The 27,665-nt window shown below is 46.4% G+C and overlaps 2 protein-coding genes across 6 annotated transcripts in view; both read right to left on the bottom strand.

Annotated features, from left to right (window-relative positions):
• Positions 1 to 11,133, bottom strand: part of RNF213 (ring finger protein 213) — a 72,409-nt gene extending 61,276 nt beyond the window's left edge. Inside the window, exons 1-2 of one of the 3 annotated variants that reach the window (XM_075580034.1) lie at positions 10,953 to 11,133; positions 6,283 to 6,434 (exon numbers count right to left, since the gene is read on the bottom strand). In XM_075580034.1, the coding sequence (XP_075436149.1) occupies positions 6,283 to 6,388 (106 nt within the window). In that variant the 5' untranslated portion in view covers positions 6,389 to 6,434; positions 10,953 to 11,133. Of the gene's footprint in view, positions 1 to 6,282; positions 6,435 to 9,663; positions 9,815 to 10,952 lie in introns of those variants that run through there. The other 2 variants (XM_075580033.1, XM_075580035.1) reach the window with 2 other exon arrangements.
• Positions 11,134 to 25,879: 14,746 nt separating this feature from the next.
• SLC26A11 (solute carrier family 26 member 11) overlaps positions 25,880 to 27,665 on the bottom strand; it is a 30,510-nt gene continuing 28,724 nt past the window's right edge. For all 3 annotated transcript variants that reach the window (XR_012789865.1, XM_075580037.1, XM_075580036.1), the window contains exon 20: positions 25,880 to 27,283. The gene's annotated coding sequence lies outside the window, so the exon portion shown is untranslated. The remainder of the gene's footprint in view (positions 27,284 to 27,665) is intronic.

Below are 27,665 nucleotides of genomic sequence, written 5' to 3'. Positions count from 1 at the left end.
GTCGAAACTGTCTGTCTGTGAGTGGGTTTACTGGCTTTGTATCTCATCCCAGGCTATGTTTTTTGTTTGTTTTTTTCAATTTTTTTTATTGTTTTAGAGAGACATAACAAATATATAGTCTTGGAATACATGTGATGTTTTAACAGTGTCACTTGTCCATACAACAAAGGGCATTAACAGTTCGTCATCATTACTGAAATAAAATAGTTGCTATAACACGGTTTTTGAATAAGTGTGGTCTGTCTTCCTATTTCCGGTTGTGTTAGGGAAGCAGCCGCTTCCGTGTGCGTCTCTCATGGGCTTAACAAAGGAAAGAGAAGAACGTAGAAAAGAAGAATTGTATTCTGTATTTATTTCTATGGGGTCCCTAGTTTCCTGGCCATATTTCCCAAATTTTGTGAAATTTGTCAGTTTTCTGGTTCAACTGTGCTGTGAGGAGCTCCATCATCTTTATTTCCCTTAGTCTCCGTAGGACCGTCTGCCTAGAAGGCGCATTCACCTTTTTCCAGGCAGCCGCAATAACACAGCGGGCAGCCGTCATTACATGAGTGATCATCTTACTTTCTGCCGTTCCTAATTCATCTATTGGTTTGGCCAGCACCATGGTCAGCGGTTCCACCTCAACCTCCACCCCTAGGTACTCTCTGATCAATGTTTGTATCATGACCCAGAATACCTGAATTTTTGGGCAACTCCACCAATATATGAACCATATCTCCTTTTTGCCCGCATCCCCTCCAGCACAAATCCGGGGACCCGGGGAAGATCTTAGCCAGCCTGCTCGGGGTTAGGTACCAATGAAATAGAATTTTATAAATATTCTCTTTGATAGTGGTACAGATTGACGTTTTTGCAGCTACCTCCCAAATGTCCTCCCAGTCTTCTCTATCTATCTCTGTATTCAAATCTTCTGCCCATTTGATCATATAGCTATGTTGGGAACAACCCGCTTAATCTCCTTAATCTTAATTAATCTTAATCTTAACCTCCTTAATTCGGATCTAAAACTGTTCAGCAAAATTCTGGCAAATAGACTGACCCCCATACTCCCAAGCCTGATACATATAGATCAAGTCGGGTTTATTTCCGACAGACAGGCCCCAGGCTATGTTTAAAAGCTGTGTTTAAAGCAGCATGCATTGGCTTAGGGGTGTCCATGTCATATGGGCTTGAGACAAAAAGGTGGAATGGCACTGTTTGCTCATTTGCATGTCATTTCCCAGAATCCCTTGCTGCAGTGGAAACACTATGCTTGGTGATAATGGTGAAAAGCAGGGTGGCAGACCTGTAAATGTGCTCACAAGTAATATTTTTATATGCTATACGGTGGAGGGTTTTAGTCACCACAACAACAACAACACACACACACACCCACACACAATCACGTTTTGAGTTATGGTGGGTGAAAAAGGCAACAAGAAACCTCCACCATATTGCATATGGCAAATAAAAAGATCACTTGTGAGCACATTCACATTCTTAGGGGGCGGCCCCAATCCCTTCTACGGCGTGCGCAGTGTGTTCAAGCTCCGCCCCCCCCAGCCAAGCCAGTCCAAGTTATTACCCTGTCGCACACCTTTCCTCAGCGGTGCGCGACAGGTTTTCAGGCAGGCAGGCAAATTTAAACTCATAGTTTGCGACGGAGGCGTGGCCACAACCCCCGCCGGCGGTTTAGCCAATGAGGGCGAATCAGCCGCGTGAGGTCATGGCCACGCCCCTGCAAACTCACCGCCACGCCCCCTCCAGTCGCAAACGCTCACTCTCTCCCCCCTGAGACCGCAGTGCAGAGCTGTGCACGCGCCGCCAACCCCGCCGGGCGCGCGTGCTACAGTGCTGTCTGGGGACTCCCCCTTAGGCAGGAAACCATGGTTTCTCTGGCTTTGCATCCCATTCCCAGGTTGTGCTTTAAAGCTGTGTTAACAGCTAGCATTAGCTTATATAGGCTCCATGTAACAATGGTTTCCCTGGCAAAAAGTGACACGGTGTGCTCATTTGCATGTAATTTCCCAGAATCCCTTGCTGCAGTGGAAACACTGTATGCTGGGTGATAATTTTGAAAGGCAGGGTTGCAGACCTGCCTAAGACATGTGAAAAACATACATACACATACATATATATATATATACACACACACACACACACACACACACACACACACACACACACACATATATATATACACACACACACACACACATATATATACACACACACACACACATATATATACACACACACACACACACATATATATACACACACACACACACATATATATACTGTGACAAACGGCTTACTCCGGGGCTCCGTCGTTTGTCCGGGACTGTTTAGAACACGGTCTTTTAGGGTAGGTTAAATGATGAGGCGTCACGTACTGTTCCTTTAAACAGGCTATGCCTGGTTTATTCAGTCCCAGGCACTGAGACTGCCACAGTGCATACAACAGAAAACAGATCAAAAGAAAAGCTGCTCACCTGAGCGATAACTTAACTTAGATATCCCTGACTCAGGGTTGGAAGTGGCTTTTCCACTTCCAACATCAAAACACGGTACTTTTGCAGTCTTACACAAATGAACAGAAAGATTGAACCTGTTTGGGGAAGAGGCTTCTCCCCTCTGTAGTTCAGCAGCCTTCCAGCCTCCTGGCTCTTGTGGGGAGACCAGAGCAAACAGGAAATCAGTCTTTCATACCTGATTCCTAATTAGCATGACAGGTGACAGAAATCAGGCAGCAGACAAACTCTGGTCTGGATCTCTCATCCCTCAGTTCCAGCGCTTGCCAAACTGTGGGATGGAGTGTATGTATTATAAGGCTGCACTCCCAGGCCAAACAGGATAGAAACTGTCTAGTATCCTGGGAGCCCTATATACGGAATTTATTACCATCCCCTGGTTTCTGTCACAATACACACACACACACACACATATATACACACACATATATATACACACACACACACACACATATATACACACACATATATATACACACACACACACACACATATATATACACACACACACACACACATATATATACACACACACACACACATATATATACACACACACACACACACATATATATATATACACACACACACACACACACACATATATATACACACATATATATACACACACACACACACATATATATACACACACACACACATATATATACACACACACACACATATATACACACACACACACATATATATATATACACACACACACACACACACACACACACACACACATATATATATATACACACACACACACACACATATATATATATACACACACACACACACACACACATATATACACACACATATACACATACATACATATATTAGTGTGAGAACAGATGGCACACAAATACATAAGTAGGCAGGTGCTTGTCCTATAAGGAAGGTATAATTCCAGGCTCCTCACCAGGCAGACCAGGAAATCCAAGACCACGAAGTAGGGAAGAAGCAGCACACTTGGTAATATCACAGGTGATTGTGCCTGCTATTGAATACAATTCTTATTGACATTACCAAGTGTGCTGCCTCTTCCCTACTTCGTGGTCTTGGATTTCCTGGTCTGCCTGGTAAAATATACAGTGTTCGACAAACCTATACATCTGCTCGCCCCGGGCGAGTGGATTTAACATCGTGGCGAGCGCCTATTGGCCCAAGCAGCACACGTGTGGTACTAGGTGGCGAGTAGATTTTTTGGTGATTTGTCGACCACTGTGTGTATATATATGTGTCTATATATATGTGTGTATATATATATATATATGTGTGTGTATGTATGTGTATGTGTGTATTTTTTTATTATTATTTATTTATTACACACAGTTAGGTCTGGAAATATTTGGACACTGATACAATTTTAATAATTTTGGCTCTGTACGCCACCACAATGGACTTGAAATGACACAACCGAGATGCAACAGAAGTGCAGACTTTCAGCTTTAATTCAAGGGGTTGAACAAAAATATCGTATGAAACGTTTAGGAATTGCAACCATTTTTATACACGGTCCCCTTATTTCAGGGGCTCAAATGTAATTGGACAAATTAACACAATCATAAATAAAATGTTCATTTTTAATACTTGTCGAGAATCCTTTGAAGGCAATGACTGCTTGAAGTCTGGAACGCATGGACATCAACAAACGCGGTTTCCTCCTTTGTGAAGCTTTGCCAGGCCTTTACTGCAGCTGTCTTCAGTTGTTGGGTCTTTCTGCCATTAGTTTTGTCTTCAGCAAGTGAAATGCATGCTCGATCGGGTTGAGATCAGGTGATTGACTCGGCCATTGCAGAATATTCCACTTCTTTGCCTTAAAAAATTCCTTGGTTGCTTTCGCAGTATGTTTTGGGTCATTGTCCATCTGCAAAGTGAAGCGCCGTCCAATCAACTTCGCTGAATTTGGCTGAATCTGAGCAGACAATATATCCCTATGCACTTCAGAATTTATCCGGCTGCTTCTGTCTTATCATCAATAAACACTAGTGACCCAGTGCCATTGGAAGCCATGCATGCCCATGCCATCACACTACCTCCACTGTATTTTACAGATGATGTGGTATGCTTCGGATCATGAGCCGTTCCAAGCCTTCTCCATACTTTTTTCTTCCCATCATTCTGATACAGGTTGATCTTAGTTTCATCGGTCCAAAGAATGCTGTTCCAGAACTGGGCTGGATTTTTTAGATATTGTTTGGCAAAATCTAATCTGGCCTTTCTATTCTTGAGGCTTATGATTAGTTTGCACCTTGTGGTGAATCCTCTTTATTTGCTCTTGTGAAGTCTTCTCTTTATGGTAGACTTGGATAATGATATGCCTACCTCCTGGAGAGTGTTCTTCACATGGCTGGATGTTGTGAAGGGGTTTTTCTTTACCATGGAAAGGATCCTACGATCATACACTACTGTTGTCTTCCGTGGACGTCCAGGCCTTTTTGTGTTGCAGAGCTCACCAGTGCGTTCTTTTTTTCTCAGAATGTACCAAACTGTTGATTTGGCCACTCCTAATGTTCCTGCTATCTCTCCGATGGATTTTCTTACAGCCCTGTTTCACTTGCATTGAGAGCTCCTTTGACCGCATGTTGTGGGTTCACAGCAACAGCTTCCAAATGCTAATGCCACACCTGGAATCAACTCCAGACCTAGGGGCCTATGCAGAGAGCAGCGAATTTTAAAATTGGCGAATTTATTAAAAAGTAGCTTTTTTGGAGAGTTTTAATCTCCATATGCAGAAAAGTGCGAATTCTGCTATGTTTAACATGGATGCGTGTGGCGAGTTTAAATTGGCGAGATGCGCGCTTCAGAAATGTGTTAAAACAAATTCGCGCCTTTTTTTTTCCCTTTGCAATGGCCGCGAGCGGCAGTATTTTTTGGCGAGGCAAAACGGAGACAATCGCGCCATTTTATTGGCGCGAACAGCCGCTAGATGCCGTTCGCGCCTCTCTGCATACGGATATTTTTAAAACTGGCGAGATTGAGGTTCTCGCCAGCCGCGAGGCGAGTTTTACAAATAGAAAAGAAAAATTGGCGCGTTTTTCGGAACTCGCCATTTTCTGCTGCTTTCTGCGCGATTTTCTCCAAAAAATGGCGAATTTCAAAATAGCGCTGCTCTCTGCATAGGCCCCCTATTACCTGCTTAATTAATGATAAAATAACGAAGGAATAGCCCACACCTGTCCATGAAACAGATTTTGAGTCAATTGTCCGATTACTTTTGGTCCCTTGAAAAAGAGGTGGATACATATTCAAAAGAGATGTAATTCCTAAACCCTTCCTCCAATTTGGATGTGAATACCCTCAAATTAAAGCTGATACACTGCACTTTAATCCCATATTCACTATTAAACTAACTTGAATTTATTTTGGTAAACAGCTGAAATAACAAAAACTTGCATCAGTGTCCAATTAATTTCAGACGTGTGTGTGTTAACACACACACACACACACACACACACACCGCAACCCCGTTAAACGCAATCTGTTACAAAGCGAATCCCCTTATAACGCAATGCAAGCATGGCTCCCAATTTTCATATTTATGAATACTTTACAACACTATTATTGGTATCGTAAATACTTTATTGTACAATGCATACAATTGCACATTATTTCTAACATGATCCGTTTATAACGCAATGTGATTCTTTGGACCCCAAGCACAGCGTTATAAGGGGGTTGCGAGATAGATTAGATAGCTAGAGAGGGAGATGTTGCTTTAAGGGCCTGACACAAAACAAAAGCACCAAGTCTGTACCTTGGATTTCCGTACTGCCGACCGGGAGAACCATCCGTGCTCCGCACTCGCTGCAGAATTTGGGGGTTGAGTCCTGCGACACATGGCCACACGCCCCACACTTCATCCTGGAAGGTGGGAGCAGCGTCCAGGGTTAGATTTCTTCCAGCCACCTGTCAAACAAGGATCGTACAAGAGAAAGCTTACGCGATACACCAGTCATTTCAAAGCAGGACGACTAGAGTCACGAGACAGAAAGCTCTGGCAGCCAGACAATGACCCGCCGGGATATGGTGACATGTTTACTTTCACTTTTGATGCCGAATTGAATGTAGTGTTTACTTTCTAGCTCCGGTGCAAATATCCCTCTTTTGTATAATTACCCCCTCACGGTGTGTGTGTCCCAGTAAGGTAATATGGAAATAGGTTGCATATTTGCTAACACTTCCTGGTTTGTGAGCAGAGTGATGTGTTTCTGGGCTAACAAGTTTCCACATATGATTGTGTGGCAACCACTGTCTTATAAATAAACATATGTAGCCAGTTACCAATAACAATGCAGGTGGATGTGTCAGTGAACACAAATAGTACTTTTAATGGGGGGGGGGTGGGGGGGGGAACAGTTTTATAAAATGGACATTGATTTAGCACTTAGTCTAAGTTGCATCATTTTCTCCCGCCTTATTATAACTGTCCTCCATGTACATCTTTTCGGAGATTTACTAAGGTCAGACGCAGTGCATCATAGGATGTCTTCTTTCTACCCCCTTTGTATCTAAAGCCCTCTCCCGCCTTAAATCTTTTTCACTGACTGCCCCACACCTCTGGAATGCCCTTCCCCTCAATACCCGACTAGCACCCTCTCTATCCACCTTAAGACATATTTGCTTAAAGAAGCATATGAATAGCACTGTGGCTAATACTATACACCTGATACATAAAGCTTGGCCCCCTGCAGACGCACTTACCAGAACTCCCTCCTACTGTCTCTGTACGTTCTCCCTACCTACCAATTAGACTGTAAGCTCCTCGGGGCAGGGACTCATCTTCCTTAATGTCTAAAGCACTTATTCCCATGATCTGTTATTTATATTATCTGTTATTTATTTGATTACCACGTGTATTACTGCTGTGAAGCGCTATGTACATTAATGGCGCTATAATGTATTGTATGTCTTTATTTATATAGCGCCATTAATTAGTGTACATAGCACTTCACAGCAGTAATACACGTGGTAATCAAATAAATAACAGATAATATAAATAACAGATCATGGGAATAAGTGCTTTAGACATTAAGGAAGAGGAGTCCCTGCTCCGAGGAGCTTACAGTCTAATTGAAAGACATAAAATACAATTTCATGATTCGGCATAACTGCCATTCAAATCAATAGCAGATCAGGGTGCGATACGCCACATTGAACCTGGCGTGAAATTGTTATCAATATCTGAAGTCACTCCAGATGCTCCTCCTTTAATAAGCAGCAATCAAAACTCCCAAATTGGAAAATAGGCGTAAATGGAAGATAAACTGTTTTTAAAGGACATTACAATACAAAACTAAATTATGTACATCCAGGTACTAGTTAGGTTATCAAAAAATGAATGTTTGAACTAGACTTCTGAGGTATCGGTGGTTCATGGTGATTGGGTCAGCTGATTTTACAACTAGGAATCATTACAGCCCTGTTTTTCCTATTGAGAAAAGATAACACATGGGGCCTGGTTCCATCCAACCTCCAGTGTTCAGAGCATCTTGCTGAGCCAAAATGTATGGCTTCCAGTTCACTAACCTTGTAAAAGCAGACACAAAGAGCCAAATATACACTAATTAGATTATTATCTCGGCCTCAGGCATCAGAGGGTGTGTGACAGGGCAGGTTACAATGTATACAAGCCAGTACATGGCATGTTCCTTGTATTACAGGGAAGCTTCATCCTTAACACCAAGGGGATGGAGACACTCCTACCTCAGGGCATGCAATGCTCACGTGTCCCCCCTGCCTGGGCATGCAATGCTCACGTGTCCCCCTGCCTGGGCATGCAATGCTCACGTGTCCCCCCTGCCTGGGCATGCAATGCTCACGTGTCCCCCTGCCTGGGCATGCAATGCTCACGTGTCCCCCTGCCTGGGCATGCAATGCTCACGTGTCCCCCTGCCTGGGCATGCAATGCTCACGTGTCCCCCTGCCTGGGCATGCAATGCTCACGTGTCCCCTGCCCTGGGCATGCAATGCTCACGTGTCCCCTGCCCTGGGCATGCAATGCTCACGTGTCCCCTGCCTGGGAATGCAATGCTCACGTGTCCCCCTGCCTGGGCATGCAATGCTCACGTGCCCCCCCTGCCTGGGCATGCAATGCTCACGTGTCCCCTGCCTGGGCATGCAATGCTCACGTGTCCCCCTGTCTGGGCATGCAATGCTCACGTGCCCCCCTGCCTGGGCATGCAATGCTCACGTGCCCCCTGCCTGGGCATGCAATGCTCACGTGCCCCCCTGCCTGGGCATGCAATGCTCACGTGCCCCCCTGCCTGGGCATGCAATGCTCACGTGCCCCCCTGCCTGGGCATGCAATGCTCACGTGTCCCCCTGCCTGGGCATGCAATGCTCACGTGTCCCCCTGCCTGGGCATGCAATGCTCACGTGTCCCCTGCCCTGGGCATGCAATGCTCACCTATCCCCTGCCCTGGGCATGCAATGCTCACGTGTCTCCTGCCCTGGGCATGCAATGCTCACGTGTCCCCTGCCCTGGGCATGCAATGCTCACGTGTCTCCTGCCCTGGGCATGCAATGCTCACCTATCCCCTGCCCTGGGCATGCAATGCTCACCTATCCCCTGCCCTGGGCATGCAATGCTCACCTATCCCCTGCCCTGGGCATGCAATGCTCACGTGTCTCCTGCCCTGGGCATGCAATGCTCACGTGTCCCCTGCCCTGGGCATGCAATGCTCACGTGTCCCCTGCCCTGGGCATGCAATGCTCACGTGTCCCCTGCCCTGGGCATGCAATGCTCACGTGTCCCCTGCCCTGGGCATGCAATGCTCACGTGTCCCCTGCCCTGGGCATGCAATGCTCACGTGTCCCCTGCCCTGGGCATGCAATGCTCACGTGTCCCCTGCCCTGGGCATGCAATGCTCACGTGTCCCCTGCCCTGGGCATGCAATGCTCACGTGTCCCCTGCCCTGGGCATGCAATGCTCACGTGTCCCCTGCCCTGGGCATGCAATGCTCACGTGTCCCCTGCCCTGGGCATGCAATGCTCACGTGTCCCCTGCCCTGGGCACAGCACTTCCGTATTCACAGACATTGCGCCAGATACACAAATCATACCGAGCACCGATAACCAAGTAACAGTGAGTATGCAAACCTACCAGCAAGACTCACCCGATCCCATACTCACTCACCCTTAAACCATCCAGATGTCCCTATGGGAGGAGGGGGCAAGCCTGTGCGATGTGAGATGATAACAGCCTGGGTATGCAAAACACAGCACTTCCCACAAAGCAGCGCGCGCGCAGACCCTGCTCACATGCAGGCATTGCTATCAAGAGCAGAACCCAGGGCTCGGTGAGAATGTGGCGGAGCCAGGGACATTTTTGTTAGGAGGGGAGGGGGTGTCCACTTCTAAATATCAGGTTTGGTGAAGGTGGCATGTTAAAGAGAGGGGGGGGAGCATGTGTCAGTCACTGTGACCCTGACACAGAAGCATGTCACGTGACACAGTTTGCTTTGAGCCTTCACACTGACTCTACCAGCACGAGACCAAGCAGTGCAGAATCCGGGGGTTTATTGTCATGTTATTATGTTGCATAAATCCTCTATATGGAGCTGATACAGTGAAGCGATCCAAGGAAACACTGCCAAGTTCTAACTGTATCATTTCCTTAAGAAGCCACTAAAAAAGGTAGGGTGGGGTGAATATACCGGGTGCTGGTTGGGGAGGGGGTGCTGGTTGGGGAGGGGGTGAGGGGGTGCTGGTTGGGGAGGGGGTGCTGGTTGGGGAGGGGGTGCTGGTTGGGGAGGGGGTGCTGGTTGGGGAGGGGGGAGGGGGTGCTGGTTGATTCTGGTTGGGGGGGGGCGGGTTCGTTGCTGGTTGGGGGTGGTGCTGGTTGGAGGGGAGGGTGGTTTTTGCTGGTTGGGGGGGGGGCGGGTGCTGGTTGGAGGGGGGGGATGAATATTGCGGGGGCCCCACAGAACCACAGTCCTGATATAGGGAGTGCAGCTGGAGTCACACTGCAAAACTACTTCCTGATTACTAGGAACTATTATTGTAGTTAAACATTAACACGTTGTTTGCCAGGGATTCCTGCAGTTCACCCTCCTCGGGCACCGAGAGGGTTAATCAACACCCGGGAACAGATCCTTGGCAGGAGAGTAATTGTGCAGTTTCCACATGGTGCTGTTTTCTGGGTCTATACTGTGCAAGCAACATTTTCTACACCGAGAATAGGGCTCAGCCCAAACTTGGGGAATCCCCTATATACAGCATCCCCACGCTCCAGCAGGAGATGTGTTAATGCCAGAGGTTTGGGAGTACTCCGGGGTTAGGGAATGACACAGTGCTGACATTAGGTGGCATGCCCGGACACATTTATTTATTTATAAAATGTGTTACCAGGAAGTAATACATTGAGAGTTACCTCTCGTTTTCAGGTATGTCCTGGGCACAGAGACACGGAACCGTCTGTCTTACCTGTCTCTGAGAGCACTCACCTCTGGGGCTGTGCCCGGGATGGGGAGTTGGGGCCCGGGACACTGCAGCTTGGATCTGACTGTCTCTGGTCCTTGGACCTGTCTGTCTCTGGTCTCTGTCCGTCTCCCTCTGTCCGCAGACTGCCGTCTCCTCCTGCCCCTCCTCCTATGTTATGTAGGAAAGTTTCGTTTCTTGCTCTGCTGCTTTGTTCCTGTTTCACTTTTGTGACTCCCATTTTCTCCCCTACACGCTCCTGGCGACACCCCCATCCCCCAGGGCTGGTTATCAGTAGGGGCCCTGTAAAAAGGATGTGGTAATGTTGCCCACCAGAGCTCTGTGTGTTAGCATAATCTTAGTAAACACATATCTTACACAGTGACATGTCAACATGTGATATATTGGAAACCAATCTACAGGTAGTAGCACAGGCCGTGGTTCTCTCCAGACTGGATTTTGCTAATTCTTTGATGGTGGGTCTCTAAAAACATAATATCAAAGCCCTGCAGTTGGTACAAAACGCCACAGCCTGTCTTATAGCCGGCAAGGTGAGGAGAGACCACATATCGCCACTATTAAATGATCTGCACTGGCTCCCGCGGGAGCAAAGGGTTAATTTGAAGCTTGACCCTCGTCTTTAAGGCTTTCCATGGACTAGCCCCCCACCCCCACACCTTTAGAACTGCCCAATCAGTAACTCCCCCAACCGGACTCTCAGATCGGCCATCGCCCCCCAACTGATTGCGCCGCGGTTTAAGGTCGGTAAAGCTGGTGGGAGTGAGAGCGTCACCAAGAACCGACCAGAGACTGGAATCAGCTCCCCGCGGCTTTAAGTAATCAGGAAGCTTTACTTCCATTCAGAAAGGAATAAAAAACCTTCCTTTTTAAACAAAGCCTGGCAAACAGACCCCAATACCCCGGCAGCCATCTTTCCTGCTCCCGTTTGTGTTGCCCGCCCTTCCTTGGTCTTCCTCGTTGTTCCCATATATGTTTGCTTTCAGCATGTCCCGGTGGTAGGTCTGGGATGGGCGTCCTCCCTATGTTCCTACACGCGCTCTAGTGACGAGTTTCTTGGTGAGCGGCGCGTTACAAACAATACAAAATAAATCAATTAGAAGCAAATAAGTGCTGGAGAGAGAGTGTTGATTGGAGGCACCCAATATTGGGAGTTAATTCTTCCCTCCTATCTATCTTGTATAGTGCAAACGCAAAGCGAACCCTGCTTCATTTCTTTTCTTTTGTGTGCTCTTAAATTCAGCTTTCGGTTTCCTTTCTTGGTGGCTCGCACTCGTTAAAAAAACAAGTTTCTGTTTCCTGATTCTTTTAAATAAAAAGATATCAACATAAATGGGTTTAATCTTGAGATATATTTCAGGTAACAGGCAGGTCGTTTCAGTCGTGATGGTTTGGAACACTTTTAATACATATGGTTCCTCTTGGCTGTGTACATAATCTGCAGCTTCCAACTGCGTGCAGATTTCTTTTCTGTGTTCATATGTTAAAAAAATACGGGCTAACCTAATCCTGAAGTTGCTGGGTGTTTGAAAAATCGGAGCCCTCTTTACCCTACAGTGACTTTCAGGACCCCTGAAAGTGAAGAGGTGAAGTGGTGACCCTGCACCAGTGCTTTTGGTAACAGTAGCAGTTGTGGTTTGTTGGTGTTTGAAAATAAATGGTAGCTTTTGATAGTATTTGCCAAACGTCCAACCACTTATCAGACCTTATGGGAGTGGTTTCTAACTTTTTTTGTTTAAGGAACCCAATAATTATATTATAAAATTTTGTAGAACCCCAACTCTCTAATAGCGTGTCTGAGATCAGATGCATTGTAAGGAACCCCAACCCTCTCTAATAGCGCGCCTGAGATCAGATGCATTGTAAGGAACCCCAACCCTCTCTAATAGCGTGTCTGAGATCAGATGCATTGTAAGGAACCCCAACCCTCTCTAATAACGCGTCTGAGATCAGATGCATTGTAAGGAACCCCAACCCTCTCTAATAGCGCGTCTGAGATCAGATGCATTGTAAGGAACCCCAACCCTCTCTAATAGCGCGTCTGAGATCAGATGCATTGTAAGGAACCCCGACCCTCTCTAATAGCGCGTCTGAGATCCGATATATTGTAAGGAACTCCAACCCTCTCTAATAGCGCGTCTGAGATCAGATGCATTGTAAGGAACCCCGACCCTCTCTAATAGCGCGTCTGAGATCAGATGCATTGTAAGGAACCCCGACCCTCTCTAATAGCGCGTCTGAGATCAGATGCATTGTAAGGAACCCCGACCCTCTCTAATAGCGCGTCTGAGATCAGATGCATTGTAAGGAACCCCGACCCTCTCTAATAGCGTGTCTGAGATCAGATGCATTGTAAGGAACCCCGACCCTCTCTAATAGCGTGTCTGAGATCAGATGCATTGTAAGGAACCCCAACCCTCTCTAACAGCGCGTCTGAGATCAGATGCATTGTAAGGAACCCCGACCCTCTCTAATAGCGCGTCTGAGATCAGATACATTGTAAGGAACCCCAACCCTCTCTAATAGCGCGTCTGAGATAAGATGCATTGTAAGGAACCCCAACCCTCTCTAATAGGGCATCTGAGATCAGATGCATTGTAAGGAACCCCAACCCTCTCTAATAGCGCGTCTGAGATCAGATGCATTGTAAATTCTTCTGTATTTGGTACAATTTTCAAATGACCTGAAAATTGCAGGGAACCCTTTAGGGATGCCCGGGAACCCTGGTTGAAAAAACAATGCTTTTTAGAATAGTGACTGCTGTAATACAGACAAACCACGTGCACACCATTTATTCAGAGCGATCTCTCACTGGCGTAAACTATCTTCCTCCTTCATGGTGCGTTAATGTATCTGTGCAGGTTCATTCTGTATAGTAATTTTTGGCTGGTTTCACCAGTGTAGCATTCTCGGTCACGGTTGCAGCATTGAATCATATGTACCACATTCCTGGATGTACAGCAGCATGCGCCATTAGGGACCGTCCGTTCCTGTACAGGGGGAGTCGCCGATGTTTCTACTTCAATAAGAATTTTTCAATTTTCAGCTGAGAACGGAAGTACCACGGACCAACATGGGCTCGTGGGAAGGGGTCAGTAGAAGGGGGTTTTCCTCTCGAAACGTTGCCCCCCTTTGCATTTAGTTTCTTTACCCTGAGTTGTATCTCCTTTTTGGTAGTGATTTCTTCTTTTCTGTACTGTTTATTTGTATACCCCCCATTTTTACGCCTCTTGCCCTTTTGTTTTCAATTTTTGCGCATCTCTCTGCTTTGTGTGTCTGGATAGGAGTGGGTAAGTATTTGTTTCTTTTCCTCTAACTGCATATTATTGCCTTTCCATTTAGAACCCCCCACCCCTTTTTTTGGTATTATCCACTCCCTTTATGTTTTTATACGTGCATTCATGAAAGAGAGCTATGTTTTTTTCTATTTACTTGGTACTTCTTACCTCTTTTCTTATTTCTGAAGAATTGAGAGATCCTTGTTGTCTTTATGCACTGATAATTATTATTTACCTTAAAAAAAAAAACTGGGTGGTTCTGTCTGACGCATATTTTGTATACACCAGTATGATTGTACAACAGAATGAAACTACAAACTAAAATGCACCTGCAGAGACTCACAATAACACAACACAAAGAAGAAAGATACTGCACTCCAGTGCGCCATCACTTCTCACAGCCAGATCATTCCATACATGTTGTAAAAATCCTGATCCTCAAAGGGATGTTCAACGCACCCGTGTCATTAATGCTGGCGCGCTGGTGAATACTGTCCCCTCCTCTCCGTGCACTGGGAAGTAGTGATTAGCACAGGCTAGTATTTATGATGCAACGTCTCCACTACCTCTGCACGGGAGAGTGAGCTACTGGAGTGGTCGGGGATTGGGGGCTACAGGTGACGCCCCTCTGGTTGTCTGTTACTAATGCTTTAAGCCAGCGGTGCACTAAGTGGAGGGCGCACCCCCTGGAGGGGGACGCGAGAATCTCTTGGGGGGCAGCGGCGGTTACAGAGGTCCTGCGCTCTTCTCCACGGCATTTAAATGCCGGGGGAGGCGTGAGGCCTCTGTAACTCTCTTACCTGGTCTCTGCCCAGTCTTCGGCAACACGTCGCCATGGTAACACGCGTCAAATGACGCGGCAGGGTCACGTGACATCACATGACCCGCAACGTCATTTGACGCCGAGTCTTAGGAGAGGAGGGCGCGAACGCTGCCGGGAGCTGCAGCTCGAGATGTTTGCGCACCCCTGCTTTAAGCTGTACATATTAAGGTCCTGTACTCTTTCATGATAAGCCTTATACTGCATATTGTGCACCATCTTAGTAGGCCCCTTTTTTGCACAATCTCCAATTTATTTACGTCTTTTCGGGGTATCTGGTCTCAAGAATTGTACACAACTCTAGGTGAGATCTCTCCAATGGCCTATACAGTGGGATCACCCCTCCCTCTGCTGCTAATATCTCTCCTCATACAACATAACATCCCACTGTCTGTTTAAATTGCTCTGTTACATTGCTCGTCTACTTTTAAGTCCCCTGAAATGATGACTCCCAGGTCCCTTTCCTCTATAGCAGTAAGACATTATAGCGCCATTAAGCCTGTATCCTGCCTTTGGATTGTTGTGACCGATGTGCATTATTTTGCACCCCGGGGCAATACATTGTAGTTACCGCCCTCTTAATCATTCCTCCAATTTACCAAAATCATTAGTCAAAAAAAATAAAAAAACGCCTCCCTGGAGTGTCAAACCTGTTGCAAATCTTTGTTCAATCTCCAAAAAGGCATACTTTCCCCTCCTAACCCATTGTAATATCACTAATAAAGCTATTAAAGAGCACCGGTCCCTGAGGGTCTCCACTGGAGACCAGGCACCTATAAGTGATTCATAATCTTTTTTCAAAGTTGGTTTGTTAAACATGGTGAGATGACTTGGGAGGGGTGTGGTAGCCTCCGGCTGCTCCCTTTGGTCTGAAGTCACTGGGTGTTAAATAAGAGTTTGCACAGGCAAAGCCCCCTCCCTCAATCTTTACTGGCTCTCAAGGTGTGATAAGCGTAAAGAAAATAGTTGATTCACAAACTTCCTGCTGCCGGGGATCTCCCCTAAGCCTGAACTAAGACACACACCTGATCTCACCAACGCCTCCCTGCTACCTCTTCCCCTGTAAATGGTGTTAACCTTCTGCATTAATACTGACTTGCCTTAAAACGCACCCGGCCCCCTGCCTGCCACCCTAGTTTCCGCTCTACAGGCAAGACGGGCCCTCCCCTTTCCTGGCTGCTACCCTTCTCTTTTCCCTCCTGCAGGACTGAAGAGCACTCCCTTTTACTCTGCACCGCACATCTTTCCCTCCCTTCCCCAGCCCCTTTGGTGGGCCTGCTGGGCTCTGCCTTATACTGGCCCTGCTGCTCCAACAGGCCCATCCAAGGGCCCCAGGTAAGCCCCCCTTATAGCACCCTACCAAGCCCCTTGTTTGTGTGTTTGGGGAGGGGCACTTATTTTTGCGTGTGTGTTTGGGGGGGGCTTATTTGTGTGTGTTTGGGTAATGGGTCTTATTTGTGTGTTTGGGGAAGGGGGTTATTTGTGTGTTTGGCGAAGGGGGTTATTTGTGAGTGAGGAGGGGGGCTTATTGTGTGTTTTGTGGAGGAGGCTTATTGTGTGTGGGTGTGGGTGATTGAGGAGGGGGGTTTATTGTGTGTGCGTATATTGAGGAGGGGGGGAGAAATACATGAGCCAGGGACAGGTTGGGGGAGGTGGAAGTGTAAGAGAGGGGGGGAAGAAAGGGTGACGGGGGGTGAGAGCAAAGAGGTTTGTGAGAAAGGGGGGAGTGTAAGGTTGTGGCCATGCTGGGAGCGTGCGCTGGTGCTCGAGCGCCGTGACGTCATGCGCTCTGCTTGGCCAGGCGATTCCTGGCGCGCAGGGGTTGGGAGCGTGTCGGGGGGCACGGCCGTGACGGAGCTGGTTCGCTCTCATTGGCGAACCGCTCACGTGACGCGTCAGCGAGCAGCCAAATCAAATTTGTCTGTCTCGCAAAGCAGCGAGCGCACGTGCACGCGAGCACGCAGACGCACGTTGGACATGTGCATCCAGAGTCACCAATCTAATCGCGCAGAGTGCGAGTGAGTCGCTCCACCCTGGCCGCAGCCCAAGAGAAATTGGGGGGAGAGTTCTCGCAAGGCCACCGACACGTGGGGGGTTGGGGGGGTGGTAACTTTAGTTCTGGGCCCATGGAAAGCTGTCTGCACCCCTGTCAAAGGCCAACGCCTTATTCAGCTCATAGCACCTGCTGTTTCTAAAACTGGGTGAGAGGTCTGAAACGGTGTCTGTAAAAATTCCTATGTGCTGCACACCCCGCACCTAAACTGTAACTGTGAAGCACTGAGTCCCATTGGGAGAAAAGCGCTGTATTACATTTTATTATTTATTTATAAGATGTGTTACCAGGCAGTAATACATTGAGAGTTACCGCTCGTTAATATGTTAATAGTTAATATGACAAATAATGCATGGTTACAAATACATGGTTACAAATACATAGTTACATAAATGAGCAGGGTATACATTATATACAAGACATTGCATGCACAGTTAGAGATAATATATATTATAGGCGTATGTAACAGTTACAGACCAGATTAAAATGTGAGACAGCTTTAGTTTTGAAAGAACTTAGACTGGTGGCGGATGTGAGAGTCTCCGGTAGGTTGCTCTAGTTTTGGGGTGCACGGTAAGAGGAGGAGGAGCGGCCGGATACTTTGTTGAGCCTTGGGACCATGAACAGTCCCTTGGAGTCAGATCTCAGATGATAAGTGCTGCATGTGGTAGGGGTGAGGAGCTTGTTCAGGTAGCTGGGTAGCTTGCCCAGAAAGTATTTGAAGGCAAGACAGGAAAGGTGAACTTTGCACCTAGACCAATCTAGTTCTTTGAGCATTTCGCAGTGATGTGTGTTGTAGTTGCATTGGAGAACAAAACGGCATGTAGAATTGTAGAGAAGGGGGTTCATCCCCCGAAACATTGCCCCCCTCTACTTGCTTTTCATTTGTTTTTCCCACATTTGTTGTTTTTCCCTCCACTTCCCTTCCTTTCCCTACCCTCCACTTCCCTTCCTTTCCCTACCCTCCACCCCTCCCTACTCTCCACCCCTCCCTACTCTCCACCCCTCCCTACTCTCCACCCCTCCCTACTTCCACCCCTCCCTACTCTCCACCCCTCCCTACTTCTGTTTTCCCTCCCCTCGTTGCTCACACTCCCCAGCCTCCAGAGTGCCTTTTTTCCCCTCAGGTGCCATTTGCACCTGTAGTAGTGTTTATATTTGCATCATTTTTTTTTATTTGTCAGCATGCGCATCAAATATATACCCATTGCTGATTATCAGTTTGCTTTCTCATTGTGTGCTGGGAACCATATATTTTGTACTAATAGAATTGTAGAGGGCGTCAAGTTTGCTAAGGTGGGTGCCGAGGTGTATGCTATGTTCCCATAGTCGATAATTGGCATTAGCATCTGCTGTGCGATACGCTTTCTGACCAGCAGGCTTAGGGAGGATTTGTTCCTGTAAAGTACCCCTAGTTTGGCATAGGTTTTGGATGTCAGGGTATCAATGTGAATCACGAATGTTAAGTGGGAGTCAAACCATAAGCCCAGGTATTTAAAACCTGGTTGGTTCTGACATGGAGCTCAGTCACTGGAAACTTTAAAAATGTAGTCTTGTCCCAAATACCATTGTTACAGTCTTGTCAGTGTTTAAAAACAGTTTGTTTTTCTTTTCCCCCTATGGAAAACGTGAAAATGTTACTGGTCACCACCTGATTGTATTGAGTTGAAATGTTGCGGGCTCGTGACATTTCTGTATGTACTTTTATATGTGAACGTGTCCAATAAAAAAATTGTTACAAAAAAAAAAACAGTTTGTTTTGGGAAATCCAATTTTCGAGTCTCAAAAAGTCAGATTGAAGTATGTGTTCAAGGTCGGAGAGGCTATGGCTGTGTGCATATAAGATTGTGTCATCTGCATACATGTGTATTGAGGCTTCCTTACAAGCTGTGGGAAGATCATTGATGAACACTGAGAAGAGTAGGGGCCCCAGAACAGAGCTTTGCGGGACACCATAGGTGATATCCAAGGGGTTCGAGTTAGAGCCCGAGATGGACACATGTTGGGATCTACAGCCTCTTTTTGTGAGACGCAGTGCACCGGTATTTTATCCTTATGGGAGTTCCTGTTTGGGATGTCTGTATACCTTATAGGTAGGACTGAAACCAGTTTAAAGCATGCTTCCCTATTCCAGAGCACTGGAGTTTATTAAGCAGGATAGCATGATCAACAGTATTAAAAGCCTTTGCAAAATCTAGGAATATTGCACCGGTGAGTTGTCCCCGTTCCATTCCACACTGGATTTCATTGCAAACTTTTAGCAGGGTTGTTACGGTGGAGTGTTTGGGGCGAAAGCCAGATTGGAATTGGCTAGGGAAATTTGTCTTGGTATAGTAATTGCTTAATTGGGTGTGAACAAATTTTTCCATGATTTTGGATATTATTGGGAGACGAGAGATTGGCCTGTAGTTTGAGACAGTGTTTTTGTCCCCACGTTAGAAGATTGAGACAACTCTGGCAGTTTTACAGGTCTTAGGGATATGGCCTGCAGACAGAATAGAGTTGACTATGGAAGCAATTGGTTTGGCAATGGCTGAGGCACCAATTCTTAGTAACTTAGATTACTGTAAGTCAGGTCCACATTGGCTGCTTAGTTTTAATTTGAGGAGTGCTTATGTAATCTCTTCGGATACTGGGACAAATTGAAAATTGTGAGCAGTGTTGGGAGGGGGTGGGGCTATAGGGGTACTCACAGTATGAGGTTCATGTTTGTGGTTTGGGCTACGTTTTTCTAATAAGTAGCACACCCCACAAAGTAATCATTAAATGCATTTGCAATATCAGTGGGGTTTGTCAGAGTAATATCCTCCTTAGTGATATTACTTGGTTGTTGATGGTTAGGAGGCTGGAATATATTGTTGATAACCTTCCAGAAGTTAGCTGGGTTTGACTTATTCTGGAGAAGATTTCAGAGTAATATTGTGCTTTTTTTGCATGTCGTTTGTCTTGTGTACATGGTCCGCAGGCATCTGTAGTGATTGAAATCCTTGGTAGTGCCAGTTACTTTGTAGCTTTTCCACAAGGCATCCCTGAACTGGTAGAGTGCTATAAGGTCAGTTGCAAGCCATGGAAGGTGGGCCCCCCATACTCTAATTCTGCGTAGGGGAGCATGGGTATCACAGAGTTTTAAGAACTCTGATTAGAAATAGTCGAACGCAGAATCAGGGTCAGGAATTAAGTTGATTCTGTGCCAAGGGCAGTTGGTAAGGTCATCCAGAAACTGTTGTGGGTTAAAGTTTCTAAGTGTTCTAGTGAGGAGAACTTTAGGGTTTGATTGGGGTGGTTTAATTTTCCTTACACAGTACACTATTGCATGGTCACTGAAAATGTCAGGAAGGATGCCAGAGGATTGGATTCTGCTGGGATTTGAGGAGTGTAACGCTCGGCCTGCCCACAAGCCAGACAAGACCCCGGGACTGAGGTGGAAAGGGGAAATACCACACACCTAACAGTAAATGGGGGCACGGCCGGAGTGTGGAAGTAGCGTAGCTGGTCCAGGGAACAAAAATAGAAAGAGTTCAGTACTTGCCAACTCCAGCGTAGAGGGGTAAAGTCCGTAAGCCAATGGTTAAGGTGTAGGGAGAGCAGCGTAGTAGGGGTCCGTAAGCCGAGTCCAAGGGATATAGAAGACTGCAAAGCCAAATCCAAGGGGGTCCAGAGTGCAGCGTGGTCGAAGTCCAAAGCCAAAGGTCAAAATCCAGGGAGGTCAGCAGAGAATCCAGGGACAGGAACAGGGACTGCAACACAAGAGAGCCAGGCAGAAGCAGACAGCACCAAGGTACAGAAGCTATGCAGAGCAATGTGGTAATGGTGAGGGGAGACTAAATAGTGGGCTGGGACCTATCAGGGGAAAGGGAGGAGCGGAGGTGCGGCCCAAGGGAAGCCCTGATAGGGGAGAAGAGCCTGGGGGCGGACCTAGTGGGGCAGGGGAAGGAAAGTGCGCCGATGTGCGCGCCTCACTGGGGGAGGCAGGGTCAGGCTCATGGCGCCAGAAAAGGGAAGCTTGGGTCCGCGCGCGCCCGTAAGGGTGACGCGCGCGGGAGTAGCCACGGGAGACGCCGAGGACCGGGGAACGCCGCCGGGGTCCAGAGGCAGCAGGGAGAAGAGGTAAGGAGGTGCTGGTAGCGGGAGTCCCCGCAGCGCGGGTCCTTACAAGGAGAGAATCCAGTCTAGCAAGGAATGGTTGTGCGATTTCAGGTTTGTCCGTGTGAGTTAGGAAACGAGTTGCGTTAGGTTAAGTAATATTTCCACGAGGCCACGAGAAAGCACACAGATGATGTACATTGCAGGTTCATTATCACAGAGGTAGGTAATGCTGCATGGAGCTGTTGTGAGCCAAGTGAGTGTGTGCAGACTAAACAGCAGGGGTGTGCCTTTTCCTTGTCAAATGTTTTGCTGCATTGCAATGCTAGGGTTTGCAGTGGGCTGAGTGGGTGAGGGGCGGGGGTGAGGTAGTTGTGTGCAGTCAGTGATGGGAGAGGCTGCAGTAAAATAAGGTGTAAAGGGGGGGGGGGGGGGTTAATTGTGCAGGCTAACAAGTATGGGATCATAGTGTGGTCAGAGTAGCTCACTATGTGTTGCCTTGTGTAGAAAACGTTGCAGTAGGTCCAGTCCCCAGTCACCTCTAGTCAAAATATAGTCTAACTATATGTTCTCACTTTAAAAGACTCACTAAAATGCCAATGCAGGGAGTGGTGTTACTTTTAGACATCTAAGCAGTCACATGACCCTCCCCACTCCCCAATAAATCAGCCTGCTACAATTTGGCCAATTAGCAGCACACAGTTAAAAGAGTAAAAAAAAGAAATAAAAAAAACACCTTTTGATATTCAAGCATACCAAAAGATCAATATTAAAGGCCGGGTGGGGTATTCCTTTTAAAACAGGGGTTGGAGTTCAGAAACATACCTGTGAAGCGAATGCAATTAGATCCATGTCATATCAGCTGAGGTTATAGATCTTGCATGAAGAACAGTAAATATGTATACTATTATATTTATTATTATTATTATTATTATTAAACACAGAAACTGCAGAAGAAGTTAGTAAAATGCAAGGAATGTTTCAACAATGTACTGCAGGCTTCTTCAGTGACCAAGAAGCTTGGCAAGTATTACCTTTTTATTTATTTATTGTGCACATTGGATCATTAATAACAATACTTCATAAGTGCTTTCTCATGGCAAAAGACTGACATTAAGGCCTCGGTCCCGCTGCGCTCGTTGGCGCGGGCGGCAATGTAGCGAGTTCCCCACCAGCAGGGGAATCCTTGCGAGCCGGTCCCGGTCCCCACTGGCGGCACAGCTGACTACACGCTGTCGCGCGTCAGCCGCTGGAGACACCAGAGAATGGTGTTTTCTAGCTTTGACGCGTGACGTGTGTGGCTGTGAGCCAATGGGGAGGGGAGGCTGCGGGAGGAGGAGAGGCTTCGGGAGGAGGAGAGGCTTCGGGGAGCGGGGAGGAGTGTGGAGTGAAAGCAGGTGAGTGCCTTTCTCTGTGTGTGTGTCTGTGTGTGTGCGTGCCTGTCTGTGTGTATATGTGTGTGCCCGAGTGCGTGAGTGCCTGCCTCTGTCTGTGTGTGTGTGTGTGTGTGTATGAGTGCGTGAGTGCCTGCCTGTGTGTGTGTGTGTGTATGAGTGCGTGAGTGCCTGCCTGTGTGTGTGCGCGCGCGTGTGTGTGTATGATTGCGTGAGTGCCTGCCTGTGTGTGTGTGTGTGTATGTAAGGAATGAGTGCCTGCGTGTGTGTGTGTTTTACTTATCGAAGCTCCAGCTCCAGCCCGAGTCCGTGGAGGGAGGGGGGGGGGGGAGAGTAGCGGGTCCCTCCGCTCAAGCCACGCCCCCCATCCCTGTCAAACCGCCCACCACCCGCCCACCTCCCGCTTCAGCTCCCGCTCCCTACAGACCGCATATCGCGGTCTGTGTATCTCAGCGCACCGCCTGTCAGCAGTGCGGGTGCGCTGACTCTGGGAGCGGGGCCTTAGCCTAAGGGTGACAGAGGTTTGAAGACAGAGGATTGAAGCCAGGCGGGACAAACGGGAAGTGACGTCAGATGCTGGCATTCACGCAGAGACATACACGTGAGAAGGGAGATCTTCCCCGTTCCGGCTGGCTCATTATAACATTGTTTTTAAAACCTTTTAAAGAGAGTCACTACATGGTTAGCTGTTAGGGATTTTCCCTGAAATCCTTTTATAAATATTCAGTACATATTGCGCAATGAGTTTTCTTTGTATATAAACATGTGTACAACAAAAGACAGGGGTGCCCAATGCTACATCCAATTGACAAAACATATAAGGTAACAAGTATAAAGTTTAAATACTTCATAATGATAATATTTACTTGGTTATTAAGTTAAACCCTTTGGCCAAAGCCTCATAAGCCTGCAAACCAACGTCACTCTACACGTTTCCCCTCCCTGATGAAACCTCCAAAGAGGAGAAACGCGTAGAGTGTATCCAGTGCCCACCCGAAACGAGGAGGCTCCATATATAGTCACCTGCCTGTCCTGAGCTGTCTCTAGAGTTTCCATCTGGGGAACGAACCTGGAAGTGCAGGAGACGAAAGACGCGACTGCCCCAGTGTACCGAGCGCGTTGAGCAAGAGAGACCGCTCTGCAACCTCCGCTGTCGGCGTTGATCATGTGATCAAACTGCGCATATTATTCATAAACCATGTGCGTGTGATTTTATCTTTTCTGCTGCAGATAAAGGGTTTTTGCAGTCTGCACTATGTCCGTTCTTCTTTCTTACACCTTGTATATGCTGTGGGGATTCTACCATATGACGTTCCTACATGTGAAAACCCCATAGGAATTGCAGCACAAAGAAACCTTTACATACACCTAAACACAGAGAAATCTGTGAGTATAAATTTTATTGGGTGAATGAGAATTGCTTTCAAGATCAAAGACATAGACATATTGCACCATTTGTATATGTTTTTCTATTACATGTTTTTGCGCTCCTTGATCTCTTTGGACATCTGAAAACTACGTGGATTAAGAAAAGTAATCCCCATCAAAGGTTGAGCAGCATCCGATTAAGTTGTTTGTATTTTTATATTATTTTTATATGCACTAAATCCCGATTGCATCGATCTATTGAGCACCATCAAGCACTATAAGGCTATTGATTTCATGTCACTTTTATATTATATTAAATACTATTTTGAGATATTCTCACTTATAAGATCACTATTTAGATTTAAGCGCTATTTGATAACACTTTTCACTTTCACTATGGGTATCAATAAGCACAGTGGCAACAATGCATTTTTTGCCAAATGCTTGTTTTTATTTCATTGTAATGTATTGTATTTTTGCGGATTGATTTTTTTTAGCTTGCCCATTCATTGCCATTGTGGCAATCCATGTCCATATGGGGGGCATAGTTTACCACTGTGATAATAAATGGGTACAGGGGGCGGGGTAGTTGCCTCAGGGAAGGTGCTTAGGCCTCCCGGGTGGGTAGCGGGGGAGGGGGGTTAACCCCTTAATTAATGTAGCGGTTACTAGCCGCTAAGGTGATTAAGGGGTTTGTGGCCAGTAGTTTGTTTTTTTTATTGTAATGTTGCTGCCCATCCTTGGCTAATAGCACTTTTACCCATTTTTGTGTGGTGGGGTTGTTGGTACAGGGGGTGGGTGAAGCTTGTAGTTGCCCCAGGGTGGGTGTTTAGGCCTTGCGGGAGGGTGACAATAGAAGTTAACCCCGTCATTACCTTAGCGGTTGTAACCGCTAAGGCAATGAAGGGGTTAACTTTACTGCCACCCTCCTGCAAGGCCTAAATCAATCCTATGCAGTTAAATAAAAGAAACTCCTTGTTATGCATATTGCAATTCGTTTAGCACCAGCCGTTAGCTGGCGAGAAAATATTGCAAGTTTTTATAGTACTATATGCATATCGGATTTAGTGAGCAGCAGTTTCTAGCACAAAAATTCAATTTTGGGCATTTTTGTGCTTATCACACTACTTATTATAGCTAAAGTGTTATAGTACTATAAAAAGCTGTTTTAATGCGACATTGCCGTTATTGGAGCTTTGTGAATAGCTACACATGCAATATCATACTAAAAGGGCACTTATAGTGCTATAATGCACTTATCGAAGTTTAGTGAATAAGCCCCAGTGCCTATAAAGCTGCAGTTCAGTCAATATCCTCCATGTGTTTTTTTTAAATAAATCAGTTCTGTAGTAAGAAAAAATACTTTTAGCATTTTCTGTTTAAAAAACAACAACTTTGAAAGACCAATTTTCTTGTATTCTATTTTAACAGCTAAGGCACTGCCCCTTCATGTCCTGTCACAAGCCCTGGCACACCCCTTTGTCAGCCCTGCCCTCCCTCTAGGGTTTGAAGAAATTCTGGGCTGCACACCAGTTCCAGTTAAAAATCGATTTATTGAGTGGTCATCTGAAGTGTACAGCAAGTGCTTGCTGTACACTTCAGATGACCACTTAATAAATCGATTTTTAACTGGAACTGGTGTGCAGCCCCGAATTTCTTCAAACAGCAGTGCTCCGCCGTCGGACCCCACGGGACCACCTTCAACTTACCTGAGATGCAGGCGTGACGCACGCACACTTCTGAGTCTGAGCAGCTGTTCCACTGAGGCTCCATCAAACACTATGGGTATGTACTTTGGTTTTCTGGGGATTTAGACAGTACCTTTATGGTATATATAGAGTTCTGTGTATTGTCTCCAGTTATACCTGCACACCTATTTGCATTATAATATATAGAGCCTCACACAGCTTAACACATGCTCATATGACCAGACATATGTTTAATTGAGACTTCAATCAAGTCATTTCCACACACAGCTGAGCCCTGAGGACTGGGATTATTTCCCATACACACTGCCCTCCCTCTTGCACATGTCAGTGCAGGAGTGCGCATGAATATTCATGAGCTTCCACTGAGAGACTGAAGCAGAAGAAAAACAGATCCCTTCACTAATTATGTCACCAAACTTCGCCGATCAATACACGGAGAACGAATTGACTGGCAGCTATACAGTTCTTTAGGTAATTAGAGATTGCCCACATGAAACTATTGAAGTAAAAAAATAAAATAAAAAAAAAGACTGAACTGCAGCTTTAATCTAAGCACTGCATGGGAGTATCTCTTACCCCCCCCCCCCCTTTTTTTTTTTTAAACCAATACTTTTTCTGAACACACTTCACTACATTTATTTATTTCCTTTGAGGTAGCGCTGGTCCTTTTGGTGTATGACATTAACCTGTATGCTGCTCGGTATTGGCTCGCAGTCTGTGTAAATCCCTTACACCTGGAGATGACTGCAAAGCAACGTGTGGCCCCCGCTCGCTCCTCTAGCAATGAAGGAGTTTAACACGGTCAGTGATTGGGGACCCGGCCATGCGCTACAATGACCTGTTTGTTAGTAAGTTTCACTGGCACGAGAGTCTGCACTTGCTGAAAAGATACATTGTTTATACAGATAGATTGAATGCTTTCCTGGTAGCAGTGAAGTCCTCACCGAAAACAGAGCGAGCCTTTTCTGTGGCTCCCTCCATGATATTCATTCTCTTCACTGGACATCTCCACCTGCTTAGCCTCCCCCCGTGCAGCGGCTTCAACGTTGTGTGAATGTGGTGGGAAGCGGGGGCAGAAGCTGCAGCTGGGGCGGCAGCACCGGCTTTGGGAAACCAGAATGGAGTAAAGGAGGTTGAAGTGAGAAGAAGAGATGATAACGTACGTTGGGATTCATTTTTGTCTCACGAATGAAAAAAGAAAAAAACGTCAGAAGAAGAAGAAGTCTAGTGCACTTGCAAATAAAAATATTTATATGCTGATAGACGACATTCTGGTCCTATCATGAACCTTTGTCAAGATGCATTTTTGGACGCATCCTTATGCCCCTGGAATCCAGTTACCATCCAGCAGAAATGATCTCCAGGCCGCGTTTATCATTCTGCATTGTTACATTTTTTCCCTGGGTTTTTTGAGCCCTGGTTGTGACTCTTTGTTTATAAATGATGTCTGACCGTGCACACATTCCTGCGAGCCAGGCACTCTCCCCCCCCCCCCCCCTCTAATCACTTCCAAAGTGGGGCACATCGCACCCTTCGGAGTACATCACGTTTCGCGGCCTTGACGAGTCTCGGCTTCTCATTTTTTTCCCTTCTCCTGTCCTTCAAGAACAGAGGCTGCAAATAGATAATAATATTAATAATAATAATAATCACTTCATATTCCAATTATAATTCACATGCATCCTGGCAGCACATACCCATATATATTTCTAATTATTATAGAGAATAAAAATATCACGTGTGAGCACATTCACACGTCTGCAACACTGCCTGTCCCTATTATCTTTTAGTGTACACTGCTTCCCCTGCAGCCAGGGATTCTGGGTAATGACATGCAAATGAGCACAATGTCAGCTGAGGCACAGGGAGATATTCATTTGTCCAAGATTCTGCAGGAATCCGAGTCTGGGATTTTCCTGACATACAAAACTTTCGCTCAGTCCTTTCTTCCACTCTATAGTTTATATTTCCCTGTGTTACAACTTGTATTTTATTT

The sequence above is a fragment of the Ascaphus truei genome, chromosome 22 (assembly GCF_040206685.1).
Source record: "Ascaphus truei isolate aAscTru1 chromosome 22, aAscTru1.hap1, whole genome shotgun sequence".
NCBI lineage: Eukaryota > Metazoa > Chordata > Amphibia > Anura > Ascaphidae > Ascaphus > Ascaphus truei.
Note: the sequence above shows the minus strand (reverse complement) of the source record. Positions and strands in the feature narration are given on the sequence as shown.